The 23,805-nt window shown below is 42.3% G+C and overlaps 1 protein-coding gene across 1 annotated transcript in view; it reads right to left on the minus strand.

Moving 5' to 3' along the window:
- Nucleotides 1-1,809: 1,809 nt before the first annotated feature.
- Nucleotides 1,810-23,805, minus strand: part of slc49a4 (solute carrier family 49 member 4) — an 87,019-nt gene continuing 65,023 nt past the window's right edge. The window contains exons 8-9 of the mRNA XM_034109935.1: nt 17,429-17,611; nt 1,810-3,323 (exon numbers count right to left, since the gene is read on the minus strand). Coding sequence (XP_033965826.1) covers nt 3,208-3,323; nt 17,429-17,611 — 299 coding nt within the window. The 3' untranslated portion in view covers nt 1,810-3,207. The remainder of the gene's footprint in view (nt 3,324-17,428; nt 17,612-23,805) is intronic.

Here is a 23,805-nt window from a genome sequence, read left to right on the forward strand (position 1 = left end):
ACAAAGTTCACGTTTCTACCTGCAGTCAAAGATCACGAGAAAGTCTGAAAACCAAGCCGGCGGATACAACAATTCAAAGTGATCGGGGGCAGAGCATCGAGGTGGCAGGCAGCATAAGAAGCAGACGATCTGACAGAGAGGGGATGGTGGTGGAGGCTGCAGGAGTGAAAGGTGTGAAGGTGAGGTGATGAGGATGAAGAGGATGAAGAGGACAGGAGTTAAACTGCTGGGCCGGAAGCTTCTGAAGTAAACGGATCATTAGGAAGTAGAACACAAAGCGGGCTGAGCTATCGTTAGCATGCATCGGGCTTCGCAGGAGGAGCTCTGCAGTGATCATGGGAAGAGAGCTGAATGCTTGGGTAACTAATTGTGATCATTTTAATGAGTTTGCAATCACGATTATTCATGATTTTACATCGAATTAAACTTTTTTAAACCATCCATCACGTTGCCTTGCCATATCATCATTATCAAATATATTTAAATAATCATTTGTTTCTTGCACCTTTGTAGTGATTTTGATCAAGTTATCCTCACATTTCAGTCACAATGTAACTTGGGGGAATACAGTAAGTAATGTTGATAATAAAAATCCGATGAAACCCCCGGGGGTCTAGAGTAGACCCTGGTGGTGGTGAATGGATAGTTGGTCTGAAGAGGAGGGGCTTAGCTTGACCCTGGATTCAGAGGGACAGGAGGTGAAAGGGGGGAGGGGGGTTGCGTCGAGTCCAGTCTATGGTCGAGTCACCTGAAATGACAGCTGTCCGAGAGGGGAGAGCAGATTTAAAAGGTTTGGCAGAGCGCTATGATAGGCTCTTGGGAATAGAGCGAGGTGATTGGTTAAGCTGGAGAGTGACGCCCCGATCCAGGGCCGGCCCTGACCAATTTGCTGCCCTATAGGCAAGATTTTAGCTGGCTTTAGATTTATTTTTCTTTATGGATATTTTACAAATCACTCCCCATTTTGTTGTTGTTGTTGTACTGTCATATATAGTATTTTATACCTGTTTTTATATAAAGGTGTGCCTTTACCTCACTGAGCTGAGGTTATCAGAGCCTCTCAGTCTTTCAGGAGAGAGCTCTCTGAAGCTCTCCCCCCGCGGCCGCTTACACAGTAAATTCCAATGTTAATAAAAGCTGTACACGTTTTTTGGGAGTTTGATTTATTTTAAATTAACACAAATACAAAATTAAAACCTATAATTGCACACTAAAACCATTATTTAAAACAAAGAACAATTTCACACAAACCTCTGGTTTTTACTGGGGCTGGGGCAGTTCAACTTGATTTTGGGGGGGGGGGGGGTGCACCATAATTTATGGGCAATGTACACAATTATGGTGTAGTTCTGTTAGTATAAGATAATAAGATGTACTTTGTTGATCCAAAATCGGGAAATTGTGTTATGAAATTTACATTCTTTTACATTTTAATTTATAACTTTTTTTTGTTTTTTTGGCGCCCCCTATGGGTTGATGCGCCCTTAGCATTCGCCTATACTGCCTATGCCGAGGGCCGGCCCTGCCCCGATCACTTATTGAGAGGAGAGAGAGCAGCTACGTGGGAATAGTAAATGAATGAGTAAAGACGGTCTTCCTGGTTGAATTTACGCTGAGCTTCATTTGTTGAACAATGCATGATACAACTTTGAGCAAAGATTAGAGTTAGTTCCCCTTATTGAAAGGCAAATAAAAGGCTCTCATTGACATGTGTACATGTGTAAGAAAGACAAGTTAAAGGAGGGTATATAATTCAGATTGCTCTGAATCGTCTCGATAACCTTCGACACAAGGAGAACCACAGCAGCGTTAATCTTAAAATGTTTATTTGAATAAGGTGCTGGAAATATTCAACAGTCACATTTGTTCTTTTTCCTTTTTCACAGAACAAGGACATTTATAACCACAGGGAGAGTGCTGCAGGACACAAGTACATGACCTTTAACAATATATACAGATAAAAGAGTCACAGTGTGGTAGAGAGAGGGGGGGGGCTGAACGCACAGCACTAGGCAATTAAGGCAACACGTCAAAAAAGGTACAAAGACAACCTTTTTCTGTACAAGGAGAGTAAAAAATAGAAAACAAGCACCAGGGAAGACGTTAAGGACCCGAGGGACACACGGCAAACACGTCCTATAGCTGCTGAACGAGACAAAGACAGACTATGGACATGCTAGAGAGTCCGTTTTCAATTCGCCTTCATGTGTTTCTTTGTGGTTTCGTCTGGAACTGGTTTTTGTCACCGCTCCAGTTTTGTCAGTCGAGGAATCCAAGAAAAAAGCGACTTCCTTTCTCCCTTCAGGTTTCGTCGTCAGTCGACTCATCGGAGACACCTGCTGGTGCTTTGGAGGAGGAGGAGGAGCAGCTCGGCAATTACGACGTAATCCTCACGCCTGTTTAATAAAGTGATTTCCTTTAGGATTAAATCGTCACCAAACATCCAGTTTCAGCGACTGTGTTAGTGTTCAGACATTTCCAATAAATACTGGCAAGATACGGAGTTTAAAAAGACCGTTAAAAAAAGTTAGATTTAAAAGCAAATCTCCCCAAAAATTGACACGATTATTCATAAATAATCAGTTCAGAATATTTCTCCTTTCCTCGGCCAGCATCCAGTCGTGAATTTGGTAAATCAGTTTTGCATAATATTCATCTAGAGAGGGCCATACAACATGATACAAGTACCTGCCTCTCAATGGCAGTCTCACAGGTTTGGAGCAGCACTAAAACAGCAGGAGGGCGCCCGTTTAGCCTCAGCACAAATCCAGGCGTGCCGATTGGCTGACGAAGCTTTACTTCCTCGTTAGGGGTCGACACTCGATGCTGATCTGGAGTCAGAAGCTTGTTGTGTTTGTCAGCGTCAAGTGGCTCGAAAACACGATGAAAGAAATATGACATGATGTGTAAACAACGGCCTCTAACAGTCCGTCGTGCTGTGCCTGGTTAGGAACATTAATCCGTTTGTTGACACACAAACAGACTGAGAAACAAACAAAACAGGTAATGATGTGTTAAACAGTCACATGGCATCGAGACGTAAAAGAGTAAACAATCCATCACCACTGTTAGCAATATACATTTACGTCCTAAAATCTAAAATAAGAGTGTGGGGGTTTCCACTTTCCCTTCGCCTCCTCTTTGTGCAAGATTAATTATTTAGTCCTTAAGTGTTTGTTTGTTTGTTTGTTGTTGTCCTCAGCAGTGTCACACGGAGACGAAGACGTCCAGGTAGAGGCGGTCGTACGACTCCCTGAAGAAGAGGATGAGGATGAGGCTGAAGAGACACGAGCCGGTCAGACACCAGTTCAACCACGACAGGTCTGGAGGAGAGAGAGAGGGAGGGAGAGAGAGAGAGAGAGAGAAAGAGAGAGAGAGAGATGTGGGGTTAGATTTTAAGGTCTAGATCAGGGGTGTACGTTGTTTTCGTAATCGTTGCAAGCCATAATCGTAATTGCGATTAAAATACGATTAATTGAGCAGCCCTAGTCCTCAGGATGGAGGGAAGGTGTGCGTGCAATATACCGGAGGGCCAGATCTAATGGTAATTAGAAATGATCCTGCGGGCCGAAATTAAATCCACCACGGGCCGGATTTGGCCCCCGGGCCTCGAGTTTGACACATGTGGTCTCGACTGTGAGATATTGTGAGGGCAGGTATGTTTCAGTATCCTGCTGGAAAACACTTCAGCAGGTCAACATTTCAATATTGGTTTTTTTTGGGGGAAATCCTGCATAGCATACCAGTATACCTTTAAAGTGCACGCTATAGTAGTGCAGAGTATTATGTAAATAAACAAAATATCTAATAATCAAACATGTGCATAAGATTCAGCTCCCATCCTTTGTAGTGTTAACAGACATATAGAACAAAATGAATTATTCAGCCGGTGACATCATAGATATGTGCATGTACGATAACTTAGAGAAAGGGTTTAAAATCTGCCTCAGTACAAAAGGGACTGACCTGGAAACACGAGCACAGCAGGTGAAATAATTGTGGATACTTTCATGTACAATAACTTAGAGAAAGGGCTTAAAATCTGCCTCTGACCGACCTGGAAACACGACCATATATGAAAAATGAGCCATCAACATCCGTACACCCAGAAACCTAATGAGAGTTACTACGAAGTGACATGATGGACAATCAATCCCTGACATCCCATGCAGTAAATAAGCACCGCCTCACAAGCCGTCTTCCAGAGCGATTCTGAATAATTCAATGCTATCGGCCGTGTTCCTAATTTCCATTGACCTGCTCTTGAACCACAGCATGGTGCAGAATGAGCTGTTTCAGTCTCAGCTCTGTTCAGGCTCCATTGAACCCAGGAGAGCTTCATGGCTGCAGTAATGCTGAGTCCGGGTGGCATCTCAACTCATCAGCACACAGACAAATACGCTAGTCTACCTATTTGTAAGAATAGTTATCACCGCAATAAACCGTATTCCTTTGGAATCGTCTTCCATTTCATTTCAGATCCGCTGAGCTATTTCCGTTGACTCCTTTAAAAGCAAACTCAAAACCAATCTCTTCGCATCCGTCTTCCTTGTCAACTAATTTCCATCACCTATATTTCAAATTCTGTTCTTGTACATATCATATTCTATTTACATGTATCGAGACTTCTTGCACTATTTTGTATTTTTGAATTTTATGATATATGTTGCATTGTTGGAGGAGCTCAGGTCAGAAGAATGTAATTGCGTTTTCTCCACTGTAGCTTACGTGCATATGACAATAAAACCTTTGCAATCGTGAAAGCTCTTCTTGTGCAGCCAGTGTTTCCCTATGCACCGACATCGCTCTCTGGACAGAAACAAACTCCAATCAATAGGCTTTCTTCTTCTCTCAAAGTGTCTCTCGCAGTGCAGCACTCGCAGGTGTCTGAGGTGTTTGGGTCCTGACAGAGAAGTTAAGCAGAATCTACGGTCCGCGGCGAGGGCCAAACTTCTCAGCCACGACGGACATTGACAGCCGGCAGCTGCTCGATAACGAGGCCGACTGCATTCAGAGGAATCGGGTGGTAACACTCTGCAGGCACTATGTACACCTTTGTTCAACAGAAGATAATACATCATAAATACTACACGACAAAGACAACGGCATATTCACACATGACTTACACTACCTGCACATCCCTGTATACGTATCAATGTATACTTGTATAGATTGATTGTTGTGTTTTTATCTTAATGTGTGCATGTGTAGAAATGTGTCTGATTGTGTATATATAGGATATACATATTTTATACATATTTCAATATATATTTGTATTCGGGATTGAGGGAAACGGTATTTCGATCTCTCTGTCTGTATACACAAACTGAACGATTGAAAATAAAGTTGACTTTGACTTGTACACAGACAACTTATGGCCATCGCCGACACTTAGAGGTCTCCTATTATACTATTTTTAGGCATATATTGTAGGTCACAGATATATAAAAAACATGTGTCTGAAGCTTTGCTCAAAATACTAAACAGATCACCCATTCTAGCCTCGTATCCCTCTATTTCAGCCCTGTTACTAAAGTGCTGATTCTGGGCATAAAGCTTTAAAATAAATGCTGCCGTGATTAAACAGCATGTGTTCGAAACCACATCAAGGATTATCTCTGAAACAGTCTGGAGTTCAAAGGCTTTCTCTCTTGCGGGTTATACCACAAGGTGAGTTCCTTTTTTCACTTCCTGCTTCTTCACACACATGCTCTCCAGTGCAGGTTCGTGTTAGCGATGCTAATGTCAACACCGACCATATTACGTCCAAAATACGTCGGGCATTGTTTCTGATTGGGCTGTGGGTCTAAAGCCAGCCCACATTTCAGATATGACGTCATATCGGACGCAAATCTGGATCAGCTCCGTTGTAGCCCTGTTTTTAGAGATTTGGGTACGGAGGAAAAGAGAGGGGGTTTTATTTTCTGACGCTGCGTGAGTTCCCTGAGGCACCGGGGACACATGGTTATGTAGAAAATACATCAAAGTGCATTTTGCATGATAGGTCCCCTTTAAACTAATTACATTTGATTGTTTGATTGACATCGGCAGTAATGAGTGTTTGCACCAGATGTGTCTCAACTCACACCGGCTCCACCAATCTCAATTAGCCAACCCAGGCCTGAAGATTGTTCCTGATCAATGAAGAGCATGAATAGATTGCTGCTCGGATTGTAAATGAAGAGGTTTGGCAAGAAGCCTTTGTGCTTGATGCTTCGCTGCTTGAAGGAATGAAGGGTGAGAGGTGTGAAGATGAGAGAAACGGATGAATGGAGGAGGTGCAGAGGAGAGGGAGGTGTTGAAGGAGCCTCATCAATCAGCAGAGATGCAGCCGGACAGCAGGTTTAATTGAGTTGTGTTTATCTGACCCGCCATCTTCTCTCTCCGTCTCTCTCTCTCCGTCTCTCTCTCTCTCTCTCTCTCTCTCTCTCTCTCACTCTCTCGCGTGCAAACACTCGTAAAAAGGTTGGAGAACACAGCCTGGGTCGCTTCAAACGAATGCCGATGTCGAGCTGGGTAATTTTAGTAATTCAATCAGCTGATGTGATAAAATTGGACGGGCGGTGGAATTGCTCTCCTTCTGATCTTTGAGGGACACGACTGGAGCGAAGTTTGGAGGGAACAGTTGAAGTTTGAGCGGACTGAGATGAAGGGAGAAGAGTAGAGCAAATTAGATAAAAGAGAAGTCACTTTTCTCTGATTTCTGGAGGCCACTCAGTTCACACTCTGCCTTACATGTGATTACAGTATGGGATTATAATGATCACTCTTAAAGGGCAGATACATCTGGCTTGAGCGGTGCTATGTTCTGCTTTTACTCAATTAATGTAATGATTAGGGTTCACACTGATTGCTTAAGCACTTTGAAGAGCTTTATTAATGGCTGATTAAGAAGAGGTGGATTGATAAAGACTTTTATTATTGCTTATTTTCTTTTCTTTTGCAAATTGGGGCCGACGATGGCATTTGGAAAACTAAAATGGCGTTTGCATGCTCCACGATGGTCCAGAGTTTGAAAGGGTTTTTTCGTGTGTTCATGAGGTTAAAGTCATAGCATGGAAACAAGATGGACGCTGCAAACAAGTTATGTTGTATATTATTGCTCAAAACGTTTAAAAAAAGTGTAACGGTCATGTACTGTGGACAATACCCACAGGAGTAAATTCGGATGAAGTGTCTTGCCCAAGGAAACAACGGCCTGACGCAGTGGCGGCGGGGGCAGGTTTCGAACTGGAGTTCCCCAACGCCCCCTTGAGCTGATGATCAACACACAGCCCACTGCGCCACTCCTGGTTAGCGGTTTCCATGTTATTTTCCCGGCGTTAACAGCACATCTCTCAGTCGTCACCACACTTTTACGACACCACGTGAATGCAGAACAAATGGCCAGTATCAAAATGTTATCCTTAAAAATAAAATGTTTCTATATGATTCCTATATTCTCCAAAATGTAATGATTCTTCCTTGGCCCATGCTTCACGTTTCCATACAAATCAGACGGACCCTAAATCGTAACTCCTTGGCGAACGCTATTAATAAACAAGTTGCTTTGTAAGCTTAAAAAAAAGCTGATTTTCCATATTCTGCACTCCAACCATAAATATCTAACTAAAACTTCCAAACAACTGTTGCTGTAAATCATCAAAAAGAAGTTGGAAATCAAACAGATATGAAATATTCAGATCATATATTATGCAGATAGTATTTATGCTATGCTAGAAAAATAGAATATCGTAAAGCTAGGCAAGTTGGGGGAGAACATCGAGCGATTGAATCCACACACTTTTACTTATCGTCGACAACCATGGTGCATTTTTAAACTGAACCATAACAATTGTCCATCAGCCATTCATGACAGATCCATTGATCGCTGCATGGGTCAGACGCGCTGCAGATGAAGACGGAGACGAGCTGCAGATGAAGACGGAGACGAGCTGCAGATGAAGACGGAGACGAGCTGCAGATGAAGACAGAGACGAGCTGCAGATGAAGACAGAGACGAGCTGCAGATGAAGACGGAGACGCGCTGCACATGAAGACAGAGACGCGCTGCAGATGAAGACGGAGACGAGCTGCAGATGAAGACGGAGACGAGCTGCAGATGAAGACAGAGACGAGCTGCAGATGAAGACGGAGACGAGCTGCAGATGAAGACGGAGACGAGCTGCAGATGAAGACGGAGACGAGCTGCAGATGAAGACGGAGACGAGCTGCAGATGAAGACAGAGACGCGCTGCAGATGAAGACAGAGACGCGCTGCACACGAAGACAGAGACGAGCTGCAGATGAAGACGGAGACGAGCTGCAGATGAAGACAGAGACGCGCTGCAGATGAAGACGGAGACGAGCTGCAGATGAAGACAGAGACGCGCTGCACACGAAGACAGAGACGAGCTGCAGATGAAGACGGAGACGAGCTGCAGATGAAGACAGAGACGCGCTGCAGATGAAGACGGAGACGAGCTGCAGATGAAGACGAGCTGCAGATGAAGACGGAGACGAGCTGCAGACGAAGACAGAGACGCGCTGCAGATGAAGACGGAGACGCGCTGCAGATGAAGACGGAGACGAGCTGCAGATGAAGACGGAGACGAGCTGCAGATGAAGACGAGCTGCAGATGAAGACAGAGACGAGCTGCAGATGAAGACAGAGACGCGCTGCAGATGAAGACGAGCTGCAGATGAAGACAGAGACGAGCTGCAGACGAAGACAGAGACGAGCTGCAGATGAAGACAGAGACGCGCTGCACATGAAGACAGAGACGCGGGCCGACAGGCGTCTTATGGCCTAACTCGCTCCTAATTGAGGTCAATGCAGCGTTATAATGAATGTGGGTCGGTCTCTGAGAAGACTGCCGTCACACCTCAAGACACTAAGATAAGCTTTGTGTAAAGAAAGACATCATCCATCACCAGAGCGGCTTTAACAGAGAGGGGCTAATAACGCAGGGGAAAGATTCTTTACAAACTTAAAGTGCTGTAGTAGTGTGTGATTTTAAATAGCATGGCAGATGTAAGGGTTCGCCGAGACGCCATGATGGTGCAGTCCAAAATGTGTAAGGATGAACTGTGTGCTTAGAAAGTATGTGGCATGCACACCTCTAGATGCACCACTGTCTCCATAGAAACGCAACTTCAGTGCAAAGCCATTTTAACACTTGTCGGAAGAATCAAATGGACAGTGACGTATCTCCAACGAGGCGTTTTGGGGAGGTATTTTCTGTGTTAGAGTTCTACTCGCTACAGGCTGCACTTTGAGGGGTTTGACTCTGCAGACCGTTTACATGCAGACAAACCTTCATAACAACGAGGGGACGGGTGGTAACCGGAAAAGCACGACATGTCACCTTTAAAGTGTTGCTTCTCATGATTCAAAAATGTCTCTAAAAAACAAAAACAGCAAAGGAAGAAAAGGCTTTTTATTCTCTCCGGTGAGACGTAGCTCTACAAAGAGAGGCTGTTTGTTTTTAAACACCTCCACACTCTTAACAGGGGGTAGAAAAAGTTGCTCTGCAAAGGCATTTCCACTTCTGACGAGAATGCAAAGTTTAGCAGAGAGGAAAAAAAAGACATTTTGGGAATAAAGAAACGTGGCAATTATTTCTCAGAGCTGAATAATTCCCCCCATGCAGGAGGCTCTAACAACTCACAGCTGAACACCCTCCCTATCTTCCTCCTCCTCCCCCTCCTCTACAAAACCTTTGAGGCTCTTTCGCTCCACAATACCTCTCTGCTGCTTTGTATTCTGCCCGATGCACCGCGCTAAACGACAGCAGATGAAATCGAAAAAGAGCGACAAGCGCAGCTATATTGGCCGGAGAGGCTCCATTCACGTGTCTGAGTCACATGGTTCAGAGAGTTTGGGGATTTCAGAGACAGGACAACAGAGTCCAGAGGGTTCTTGTCGAGCGCACTGAACCAAGACCGGCCTCTCATGGATATTCAGATGGACAAGCAGGTAAATTCATAAACGCCTCGCCATAAGAATTCATAAGAAGGCAAGGAAGGAAAACCCCCGTAAAAATGAACTGGAAATCTTAATAAAAAAAAAAAAGGCCAGGGCTGCCAATTTCTCAATATCTGGAGGTGGAAGGGATTTGAAAAGACGAGGCTCATGCAGAATTCATCAGTTTTAAAGTCTGCATTATATTTGCTACATCCATTATGGGACCAGAGAGAGGGAATTACAGTAATGAGACGACCCGGCAGAACACTTAACATATCGATCTCTGCAGGCTGAACTGAATACAGTGGGTTTCTGGCAATGCATATATCATATTTCTATCAAAACGTGTCGATACATTTAGTCCAAATATAATAAGAAACAGCTGGAAATGAGAAATGGGCGATGCTGACAATCTGAAAGGAACCTTGCATAATCATATTGATAAAGTATTACAGTACAATTAATACAATATTAGTTTTTTTTCAAAACTACAATTTGTTTTTTGGATTAATTTTGTTTTTTAAGAATACAACATATATGTACAAACTGGATTTTTGTACAGATGGAAAACCAACAATATGTAATGTCATTTCAACACGATTCCCACATTTAATGACCAAAACAAATCATTATCGGCTTACAAATTGTAGTGGAGTAGAAGTAAAAAGTAGCATTAACTGAAACAACTCAGATAAAAGTAACTAAAAATTGTACGTCAGTAAATGTACTTCATGACTATCCACCACTGAATAATTAATTGATACCGTTTATAAAGTACGACAGTCCAATGAAAACAAGATTAGAATACAAAATGTATGCACGAAGCGGGATTTTTTACAGATGAAAAAACTCGATTGCAACTCAATTTCGACTGTAAATTAAAAAACAATTCCTAAAATGATTTAGTTTTTTATGAAGTGACATCAACTCGCATCTAATAAAGCTTTCGTTATCTAGTATTTGGCAATTTAAAAATATCATTATGTTATTTATAAATGCCCTTGTATGGCAGCATTTAAAACATTTTCCTCCAATGCACACACACATTCACACACACCGAGCTGCTGTCTATTTGTCAACTTGAGTTCAGTGTTTTGCCCGAGGCCACTTCCACAGAAGGAGTCAGGGTACGATTCACCATCCTAACGACAACATAAGTACCATTTACTGTTCATTGTATTGAGAACGGTCAATTAAGCTAGCCCCGACGAGCTAGAAAAGACAACATTTGAACATTAAGGGGGACTATATTTGATATATACCACGAAAAGACGAGACAACAATTAATTAATCCAACCACCAAATATTGTCTGAAGTCTGATGTATTTCAGTAGGAATCAATTCAGCTTGAAATACTCACTACAACACCAAATGTATATAAATCTGCCTCTGACAACAGTCCGAGACAAATGCTCTACTTACACCTGTGTGAGTAATGTTGGTTAAAAATAAAGAGCCCAGCTGTTCTGGGGAATTTGCAGAAACCTTGGAAAAAAATGATACTCTGTTACGATCAGTTGTTTTCATCTTCAATGGGAATTGAAGACTTTTCTAGAATAAATTGTAATTTGTTGCTAGAAAATGGGAAGAAGTGTGTGTGTGTGTGTTCAAGGTTCTTTATCAAACTAACATAGCTACAGAGTAATTATGTGGTTGAAAATCTTAGGTCACCGGCTTCTCCAACAATGCAACGCAATAATACAGATAAGCAGACAATATTAACCAATGTTAAAATACACTATATTAAAAGTAAAACAAAAAAAGCCCATCTCACACTCCATTGTTCTCGAGTGAGGGAACAATGGAGCGTGAGATGGGCCGGAGAGTCGGAGCAGCGGGAGCGGTACTGCAGTCGCTTTACCGCTCCGTTGTGACGAAAAGGGAGCTGAGCCAGAAGGCAAAGCTCTCTGTCTACCGGGCCATCTTCCTTCCTACCCTCTATGGTCATGAAGGATGGGTCATGACCGAAAGAACGAGATCGCGGCCGAGATGCACCTAGTAAGGATGCCACCTGGGCGCCTCCCTAGGGAGGTGTTCCAGGCACGTCCAGCTGGGAAGAGACCAAGGGGTAGACCTAGGACCAGGTGGAGGGATTATATCTCTTCGCTGGCCTGGGAGCGCCTTGGGACCCCCCAGTCAGAGCTGGTTGATGTGGCCAGGGAAAGGAACGTTTGTGGCTCTCTGCTGGAACTGCTACCTCCGAGACCCGACCACGGAGAAGCGGGAGAAGATGGATGGATGGATACAAAAAAAAAAAAAAAATCTTTAAAAAAAAGTGAGAAAAAAAAAAGTGGAATAGTGCAATACGAGTCTATATACAAGTTATTGGAATGACATATTAGATAATAGATAAATAATTACTAAGTACAGTGGCAGATTTATATGAATGTTATGAAATTGTTTCAGCAGTTCAGCTGTTTAGCAGTCTTATTGCCTGCGGGATGAAGCTGTCCCTGAATCTGGTTGTTCTTGTGTGTGTGTTTCCACCTGCAGCTCTTCCATCTACATCTGGTATATATGTCTGTCTTATCTATGAATGATCACCCTGCTGACTGCTTCAAAACATCGCCTGTCATCTGGATCACAATTTCTCTAACAGTTAGAGTCTGTCCGTTCCACTGAACACTACAACTGAATTAAACAAATCCACGCAACACACCCCTCCAGCTTCATTCCCAACACATCGAACTGGACACTTCAAACCACGTCTATATGGTGGATTCAAACATGGCGGGACACTGCTTTAATTTGAATACAATTTTTTTCTTGACTATAGTTTAAAGAGGCCCTCTCATGCTTGAATTATGCCTGACACGTCTCCATCGGACTCCTTTGTTTACTTCCAGAACAACATCACTATGTAACACACTAGTGCTCAACACATTGTACGTGATAGGCTAAGGGGCGGGACCTCTCTAAGCGGTTGACCAATCACAACAGAGCCGGCATACTTCAAAGGTGGGCAGTTAAAACAACTAAAGAGCTAGTTATTAGAATGGCCATTGGTTACGTTGAAGAAATCACCACATTTGTCAACAAAACAAAGCATGTGTATGATTTTCACACAACAAAAAAGGTTTGATATAATCAGAGATATTTGTAATATTCACAAAATACTTAAAAACCCATGGGTGTACACGAGGGCTAAACCCGTTTTCCAGAACCAATAATTGGGCTGAAACTGAGACACACAGATGGAAAGCGTTGCCAGACAGTCTAGGTTTTGGGTTATTTTATGGAATCTTCTGACAAAAAGGAAAAACAGGCAAATCCTTAAATACTATATATCTTGCTATTATAATGTCAAAGTTACTGAAGCTCACATCATGATGTCGACATGAGTCTTCTGCTCCAACAGCTCTAACCGGCACACTGTGGGTTGAACAAGCAGATTCAACACCTTGGTACCTGCAGCTTCTCTACTCCAGTGGCTGCAGGTACCGTAGGTAGATTCTGGCACTACGTGTTTCTCCACGCTCATCTCATCGCCTGCAGCAGATTGAACTCTGGGACGGAAAGCTCGGATGCATCGTGCTCTCCGAGACGACTTGAGGGGGGGAGTGAAGGAAAGAGCAGCAAAAGCCTCCGTCGTCTCAGCTTGATCTTCTCTGTCGCATGGAACTGTCAGGATCCACCTCAGCACATCACACACACTTTGCTTCGCCCACACACACACACACACACACACACACACACACACACACACACACACACACACACACACACACACACACACACACACACACACACACACACACACACACACACACACACACACACACACACACACACACACACACACACACACACACACACACACACACACACACACACACACACACACACACACACACACACACACACACACCTGTGTTGACGCTCAAAAACAACTGTGCACCCACACAGGAACACAAAGTGCAAACACACATTCATACCAAGCAGTCTGAGGGAGATTTGTCAGCGGAGGATACATCATGTATTCTTTATGACTGTGTGTGTGTGTGTGTGTGTGTGTGTGTGTGTGTGTGTGTAAGCTCTGTCTATCCACACCTGGCATATATCTCTGTCTAATCTATGATTTATCACCACTCTGACATTCCATCGGCTCAGGGATTTAAAAATACATTGCTTGTCATTTGGATCACTTTTTTGGACAGTTTGAGTTATCCCACTGCTACTGTCCTTATGCCTTTATTTGATAGTGACGGTGAGGAGAGACGGGACCTGTGGGGTACTGTGGGTAAAGAGAGTGGGTGGGCTGACACTGGGACAGCTGGGAATCGCCACAGGACTCGCTGCTCAGAGTATTTGTGCCCTAACCACCCCTACTGTTCTATAACTCAACAGCCCTCCAGCTTCACTCTCCCCTTGTTAAACGTATCCAGTCATACCTGCATCTGCTTTGGTTTCTAAAGGCGGGCTATTATAAGTGTTGGGGTGTTCCCTTTCCTGTAGTGTGTTATATAGGTTTTAGTGCATGTACATGGTCTGCAAAGGCTACGATCCCCGTGTTCCCTGACATCAGTATGGAATACAAAGCCTTTATCGTCATTGTACAAAGATATACAACGAGATTTGGAGTTACCCTGTCACAAGTGCACAGTAAATGACAACAGACAAACAATAATAAAAACACGGCAGTAGCACAGACGACCGTTAACCAAATCCAGGGGGAATAATAGTTAAGAACAATGGCGTTAAAAGCTGCATATGAGTTAAGTAATTAACAGAGTATTAATTAAGTATGTTATACTTTCGTCTCTATTGGCTAGCTCTCCCACACATTGTACGTGATAGGCTAAGGGGCGGGACCTCTCTAAGTGGTTGACCAATCACTACAGAGCCAGCATATTTCAAAGGTGGGCAGTTACAACAACTAAAGAGCTAATAGAAAGGCCATTGGTTACGTTGAAGAAATCACCACATTTGTGAACAACAAAATGCATGATTTTCACACAACAAAAAAGGTTTGATATAAACAGGCCAGCTAACCAATCAGAGCTCGTTTCAGACAGAGGGTGAACATAACCGTACGTCGCAGTGTCAATATGGATGTATTTTTGGATGCATGTCATTCAATTGTTTGAGACTGGCTGTCATTTCTACTAGCGAGCCCCGAGGGCTGTTTATTTCAGACAATGGTAATATCCACCTGCACTGACAGGAATAACTAGGATACAGGATCAAGATAGAGCAGCTTTCAGGAGACTGGACGCTCATGAATATGTATGAGCGGCTGAGAAAGTATATCTCTTATTTACTGAAGCAAACAGACGGAGTGTGTCTGATTGGGGCCTGACTCACTGCAAAGGTTATTGAAACTGAAGACAGGCGGGCAAAGATCACGATCACACACACACACACACACACACACACACACACACACACACACACACACACACACACACACACACACACACACACACACACACACACACACACACACACACACACACACACACACACACACACACACACACACACACACACACACACACACACACACACACACACACACACACACACACACACGTCATTCTGTGTAAAAACCATGTCAATATTTGTATTGTTTGATCGTTTATTTCACATATTGAAGATGCTTACCAAACTAATGAAAACTCAAGAAACAACAAAGGAATGTGAAATTAGAGAAACAAGAATTAATCAGCTATATCTTACTTAACAAAATATGTCCTCCTATGCTACAGCTTGTCTAAGAATAAAACAAACATTTAGAAAAAACCAAACAAGTGCCAGTCTACTAGCTTATTCACACACACACACACACACACACACACACTCAAAGACACACACACACACACACACACACACACACACACACACACACACACACACACACACACACACACACACACACACACACACACACACACACACACACACACACACACACACACACACACACACACACACACACACACACACACACACACACACACACAGTGAATGCCAGAGAATGACTAAATGATTATGTTAAATGTTGCGGCCAACTGGAAGATAAATATGAGGCCAAATGATAATGGGGAGTGTTTCTCTCTGTGTGCTGATTGCGTGAATTGCATTGCAACCTACATTTCCCACCGTCCGCCTCTTATCGGCGGAATCTGCAGAGACTAGAAATAAAACATTTTGGAAATAATGGAGCCTGTGGGTTTTGGGAGGCTGGGAAAATCAGTTTGGAACAACTTAGGTCAGATGAACATGTCAAAAAAGGCCATAATAACACAATAATTGTATGTTTAAAAAAAAATATGATTTAAAAAGTGCTGTAAATATGTAATGTTTTATTCTATCATTTTCGTTTTGTTACAATTATTATTGATTTTTTCTTATTCTTCTTATTATAATTAATGCACACAATGTACAAAATACCTTGTTTTTTATTACTGTACATATTTTATTCCAATTCTATTTCAATATAAATACTGCTATATTTTATTATATTTTATATATATATTTTTTCATTATAGTCTCTTCAAATAGTTTTCTATCTGTGTTTAAATGTTTATGTTTTATTTTAATGTATGCACCACAACACCAAGTCAAATTCCTCGTATGTGTTACCTGGCAATAAACCTGTTTCTCAATAGGATTCTGATTCTGATTATCAATTGATGGAACCTGGACCCCCACCGTTTCAGGGGCGGTTCTAGGGGGGGGGGGGCTTTGGACCCCCCTGAAAATGAAAAGTTTATGATGAAACGATTACTTGGCTGACAGAACAGGCAAGGCAAGTTTATTTATATAGCACTTTTCAACACAAGGCAATTCAAAGTGCTTTACAAAAAAAGAAAATGGCATTTAAAATCAGTCATTAAAAAGAAAAGATAATAAAAGAAACATTAAAAGAAAAAATACATGGATAAAAGTTACAGTGCAGTTTAAGATGTGAATAGTTCAATTAAAAGCAGCGACAAAAAGAAAAGTCTTCAGCCTGGATTTAAAAGTAGTCAGAATTGCAGCGGACCTGCAGGTTTCTGGGGGTTTGTTCCAGATATTTGGAGCATAATAACTGAACGCTGCTTCTCCATGTTTAGTTCTGACTCTGGGGACAGAAAGCTGACCAGTCCCTGAAGACCTGAGAGATCTGGATGGTTCATCATTACATCAGAAATGTATTTTGGGCCTAAACCATTCAGTGCTTTATAAACCACCAGCAGTATTTAGAGAATAGGCGGAACTAACGTTATTTGTCGTTCTAGTCGGACCCATTAGAGCGTAAAAACTGTAACTATAAGTATCTGAAATATATATGTGTACCAATAACTGTATTGCATTGTTTTCTTATACGCAATTACTTCATACCGTCGTTGTCTTTTTCGTCCTGCATTTATTGTATCTTTTGGATGAAAATGGTGACCAATGACCATGCATCCTAAAAATACAGTAAAATAAAGTAGATGCCCTTTAGATATTTACATATGTTAAACACTACAGCAACAGGGAGTCTTGTTTTCTTACCTGTACAGTAAAAGGTGAGGAAGAAGAGCAGCAGGCCGGTGACCAGGTTCCCGAGGAAGGTGACCAGTCCGCAGGTGATGCCTTCAGGGACCGGGTACACAGTCTCGATGAAGAGCTCGAAGAATATTGGCACGCTGCTGTTAATGAAAATGCCCACCAGGATGCAGGAAGTGTACAGGATGGCTGTGACAGGATAAAGAAAAAGATAGTTCAACAACAATAAGTCACAGTTTAATTAGGAGCTGTGATGGAATATGGGAATCAAATCCCATGGGAGCAACTCTTTTTAAAAAGGGATGGCACACCCATCAGGTTTATGCAACAGCAGAGGTGATTTACGGCTTCCTGCTGAACCATTTGTTCTCAGCAGCGCAGATTTATGAACAACCCTCAACCTGAAACAACATTTCATTTAGAATCCCTTAAGGTGGCACTTTACCACACACAAAAACTAAATATTGTAGGTGTACGGATGGAAAAAAGCCAGCTGGCAAACAAAACAACATCCTTCCCGAACGCCACCCTCACCTTTCACCACGCGCTTCAGTTTATATTTGTTATATCAGTAATGCATATACAGTTGTAGAGAGTAAGAACATTTACTCACTGTACTTAAGAACCATTTTGAGGTATTTAAAGGTGACCTATCATGCTATAATTGAACAATATATTGTTGGGCCATACCTATATAAAGTATATAAATATAGGTTTTTTTTCAAAATACCAAACAGATTCTGTATTTTAGCCATGCCTCATTTCGCTCTATTTGCTCTTTCCAGCCCTGTTTTTGCAAGGGCTGATTCTGTGCGCTGCAGCTGGCCACGCCCCCCTGCAGGAGAGGGGAGCGTGCTCTGAGATCAGCTGCTGGGCTGTCAGAAGAGGGGGAGAAAAAGAGATCTCCGTCCTCCGTGTTTTATTCTTATATGATTATATAGAGTCATTATTCATTTGTTTTAAAGCTCAATAAATAACAAAGAAGACCTTTGACCGGCACTTTTCCAATTTTGTCCGGAATATTTAAACTTTAACGGACATCTTGACCGGCGGAAAAAAATCGAACTGAAACTCTGCCGCACGGTCCTCGTTCCTTGGAAGAGGCAGAGAGGCGGGTGTTTGTCATCTGCTGGTGGACTACCGGAGAGAATTACAGTGCTTGCCTCGACGGGGAGGGATTGCATTGAATTACAGGAGCAAACGCTTGCCTCGGGGAGGGAGGAAAAGAGCCACAGCGGAGAATAAACAGAAGGGCAACCATGGCAACCATGCGCGGGAAGTCTTCTTCGCTGCTTTTGTGGCAGACTACAGCGCCACTTACAGGCCTGGCATATGTACTACAGCGTCTCCAGCGCTTTCGAGCAGCAATGGCCGGCCGTGGCCCAACCCCCCATTCCCCTGATAGGTGGAGAGTTGACCACTCAGCGGAGCACCACTTCTGTGACGTAGACAATAATTCAAATCTGGGTCAGTCTGTATCAGATCCGTTGCAGCCCCGTTTTTAGAGATTTGGGTATGGAGGAAAAGAGAGAGGGTTGTGTTTTCTGATACTTGGTGAGGTCCCTGACTCACCGGGGACACATGTTCATGTATAAAAGACGTACACAAGTGCATTTTGCATGATAGGTCCCCTTTAATTTCCATTTTGTGCTTTTTATACTTCTAATACAGGGGTTTTCAAAGTGTGGGAAGGTGAGCCTTTCCTCAGAGAACATTTATGACCAATAACCAATTATTATTGCTATTATTACTATTATTGTTGTTGTTGCTATAATGCAGGCATTTCAAAGAGGTCCAGTAAGAGAACATTTCATTAAATGCTCTGTTTTCGGTGTCTAGCTTTCTCTTTGTGTGTTTGAGTTCGAATCTATCGTGCAGACTCACTGACTGCACCCATTTGATTGGCTGAGTAGCGTCACCTCCTTAAAACATTCAACAATAACTTTTTTAAACCTTTTTATCTTTATGTTTTAAACATTTTTAACATTTTCCACATCTTGGATAAATCCTTATATGCTCCAGGCAACACACTAATATTAACAAAAAATCTAAATCAGAATACATGGCAGTATAAAACCAGCTGCAAAATTAAAGTGATGAAGACATCACCAAATACAATCCAGTGATATAGTAAACATTCATTAGGAAATGGGCCCTTCTGCTCAGCAAATATTTAGAGTTGTGGTACTTAAAGTGTATTTCGATGACATTTCTCAGCAGTAGTAAGTCAAAAAGCAATTGCAGGACAGAGTGTAGTATTTTCTACACTGTGTTATTACTACTTTTCTTAAGAACAAGTTCTGAGTTCGCACGAAGAAAGCATCAACGTTTAAAACCAAGCACTTCTTAAAACACACTACATTACGAGAGACTTTTTAATTGAACTATCATTTCACTTTTGGTGATATATTGCTAGTTTTATGTCACAGAATTAAGATGCAACTCATGTCATGGATTGTACACTATATTAAAAAAGTAATGTCTTAATCTTTTGCCAACATTTGTATACATCCCATATATAGGCATGGTACTGTCCGCCCGCTTGTTTAACTTTAACAAATCAACCTCCATTTTGATTCTCGACAAAATACATTAAGTCAAGCGCTTTTAATGACCCATGTCTCGAGTCAAAAGCTTTGATATTTCCACCTCATATTGACCGCCTCACAGGGACCTGAGGGGACATATTCTAATGTTACTACACTGAGTTGTCTAAAAGTACTTTTATGGATATTATAATGGAAACAGGCTTTACCAAGGATTACAGTCTTTCTTTAACAAATCAACCTCAACATAAATTCAAGCGCTTTTAATGACCCATGTCTCCAGTCAAAAGATTTCCACCTCATATTGACCCCCTCACATGCTCGCTGTGTGTGGATCTGATCCCAGCAGGAGGGGCCTGAAGTGAGACGTGTGACTGTGTGTGAGAGTGGATATTCTCGCAGATTAAGCCATCACGGCATCCCTCCATCTCCCTCATCACAGCAGATTGGTCCGAACGAGCTCCCATTAGCCTGCACGTCTCTCTAATCTCAGATCCTCCGGGGTCCTCGCCGCCCAGCAGCCGTCTTTATTCCCCTCTAATGAAGCTCTGATATCAAACACTCTCTAGTGCTCTAACCATCTTATCGAATAAGGTTATCTGATTCCCAGAGGGCAGAGAGAGGTGTCTTTGGAAGAGAACATGTGGAGATTACAGCAGCAGGGGAACATGGGATGTGTCGTGTTGGATCCAAGAGAAGATTTTTTTTCTTAGAGAAAGTATGTTGGGGCAGATATGCTTTTTTTTAAGGTACATTTTTAATGTCATCCTATATTCTTAAATGTTGTTATATGCAAGTTTTTATCTTATATGTTTATGTATGGTTTCTTAATGTTTAAGTGTGGAGAGCTGAACGTAATCTTTTCCCTTTAGTACTTCTTATAACACACTATATTACGAGAAATGTAATATGTGCATTAAGTCGCGATAATAAAAACAACAATTTCATATATTCATTTGACTTCAATTTGGATAATTCAGAATCATATAAAGTTGATCTGAGGATATCAAGGATGTTATATAAGGGTAGGGCACAACCTGGTGCGAAAAAGTCCCATTGTGATTTTGGTGAATAAGAAATGGACAGACGACTGATCAATTTAATACAGTATGTGTATTCCTCAAGAAATACAGACAAACTAAAAACGTATCCTAATAAATGCAAAAGCTAAAACATGTGTAATCGTGCAGCCTTTTATAGAACCACTTTGAAACAATTACAAAAGTCTGAAAGACTCTGATGACGAATTTTGTGCAAATCATTTCAAAGTGTTTTTTTTAAAGGTCCCATGTCCTGCTTTTCCGGTTATCACCCGTCCCCTCGTGCTATGAAGGTTTGTCTGCATGTGAACGGTCTGCAGAGTCACAAACCCTCAAAGTGCACCCTGCAGCGAGTAAAACTCTAACACAGAGAAGACCTGTCTGCTGCCCCAGAACGCCTCGTTGGAGATATCTCTTTTTCCATTGTTTACTTCTTGGGTATAGTGACGTATTTTGTGACCAATCTGCGGACTTCCTCACACACACACTCGGCGGGACGTTGCGAGGGAGCTGGCTCACTGGTGTGGGGTCGTCGAGACAGCGAGACACCGCTAAACAGCCTGGGCACACACACAAACTCCCAGCCAGGCTGCGGGTGTGTGTGTGTGTTCGGGCTGGGTTTTGCGGTGTCTCGCCGTCTCGCAGACGGCCACTGGGCTCACAGGGAGGGGGCAGGAGCTCCAACAAGCCGTGTAGGACAGAGAGTGAATACACATAGATACAAAGATGCTGTGAGAAACCAATGTGAGTTTGGAACATTGAACAATGTAAATATATTCTAGTAGACCTCAACAATGGAATTATGATCAGTAGAAATGGCCATGACACGGGACCTTTAAACTTGTTCACAGAGAGTGTAGGTGCCATAATGCTACTGAGCTCAAGTTCATTATTTGTATTATTATTATTTGTTTACGTTACTTGTATTTGTTTGTTGAGCTCTTCCGGTAATTGTCACATGGGTGTGGTTTGTGTATATAAGTCGCCTGTTTCATGTCGAGTGCGGATGACAGAGGGTGAGCTTGTGCTGTTGACCGTTTTGTCCGTAGTTACTGCATTTTGATTTTGCTTATTACATTTTGTAAAACTATCTTGCTTCAGTATGGACTTTCTCTTTGTAAACGCGTCGCAGCTTATAGCCACGCTTAGCGACTCAAACTGAACTGGAAATTGAGCCGCCACAGAGAGCATAGATTACACTGATCTGTGTGTGAGCTACTGACCATGCCATACCCAGATAATGAGGTGTTTGGCAGACTGTACCCCCCTCCTGTATGCTATGGCAGGTGGATGAAGTTGGAGCAGTGTGAGACAGAAGGAGAGCAGAGCCAGGACCCACAGAATGATGATGGATGATGACGCCGACTGGTGCAGGTAGGATTATTGTTTTGGAAACGGGTTAAACACTAATGGATTGCTTCTGCTAAATAGGTACCAAATACACCTACATATATGCAGCGTGTAAGTATTTCTTTTATCGTCTTGGCTCTGTACTCAAGCACTTGAAATCAAACAGTAACTACATAGTTTAAGTGGCAATTACAAAGGGGGACACAGGTCGACAAAGGAACATGTATATATAATGGCTATACAATGTGATGGATGTCTCCGTGCAAAAGGACAGCACTTAACAATAACTACTTTAAGATGGTAGCCGTAAGAAAGGCCTCTCATAGAAGTGTTAACGTTAAAGGTAGGATATGGAGCATTTACGTATATGGGTCTATTCAAAAGGAATGCCTGTCGATCATATATTAAGACGCAAGAATAAAGGATATGCATATTACCCACAGTCAGAGACTCTCTCTTTGAAGTTATTTGTTCAACTTCTAGTGTTTCCTGTTTCTTCCTCTCTCTGTGTTTTCCCACCTGTTTGATAATCACATCCTTTCCACTCGTGTTTTCCCTGCGCTCTCTAGCTGTGTCTTATCCTTACGGTTGGTTCTGCATGTATTTAGGTTCTGGTGTTCTGTCACTGTCTGTCAGATCCTTCATACAATAGTACTGTTCATTTTGCCTTGCCCTGATCTCAGTGGATTACCTGCCATTAAAAGCTATTGTTTCTGCAAACGATTCAACGTCCTGCCTTTGCTCTACTCTCACCTGACATCCACTCCCTTAGACATTAGGAAGTAAAGCAAGACAAATCCTACACCACCTCTGGCTGGCAGAGAACTCACTGATACATAGCTTTTCTTTGGATAACTCCAATATTTCATTCAACACACTTAATGTAAATACTATCCTGCTTTATGTTGTGTCTAAAGCCCTTTAATAGAGTTTATAGATTATTTATCTCCACAGTCTACTGTATATTTTCAACTTTTGTAATGCTGTTCTTTTTAATGACTGATTTTAAATGCCATTTTCTTAATGTCTTTCATTTTTTGTTTTTGTTTCAATGTTTCTTTTATTATCTTTTACTGTTTTGAAATGCCTTTGTCTGAATGTCTTTCATTTTTGTAAAGCACCTTGAATTGCCTGGTGCTAAAAGGTGCTATATAACTTAACTTGCCTTGCCTTGCCTTGCCTTGCCTTAATTCTATTTTGAGATGCTTAAAGGTGGGGTAGGTCATTTTGGAGAAACCAGCTCGAGTGTGCTAGAATTAGAAAATACACAACCGGAAAAAATCTGCCACTTCCTTCAGAGCCCCTCCCCCAACACACACGAACGCGCACATGACCAATAAGGGCACGAGATCAGTGTGTGCCCAGATGGAAGGCTGACAGGCAGGTAGGCCATCCAGTTACTTTAGCCGGGCCGGCTCAGACGATTGGTCGTGCTTTTTACAGCGCC

Source organism: Pseudochaenichthys georgianus, chromosome 21 (assembly GCF_902827115.2).
Source record: "Pseudochaenichthys georgianus chromosome 21, fPseGeo1.2, whole genome shotgun sequence".
NCBI lineage: Eukaryota > Metazoa > Chordata > Actinopteri > Perciformes > Channichthyidae > Pseudochaenichthys > Pseudochaenichthys georgianus.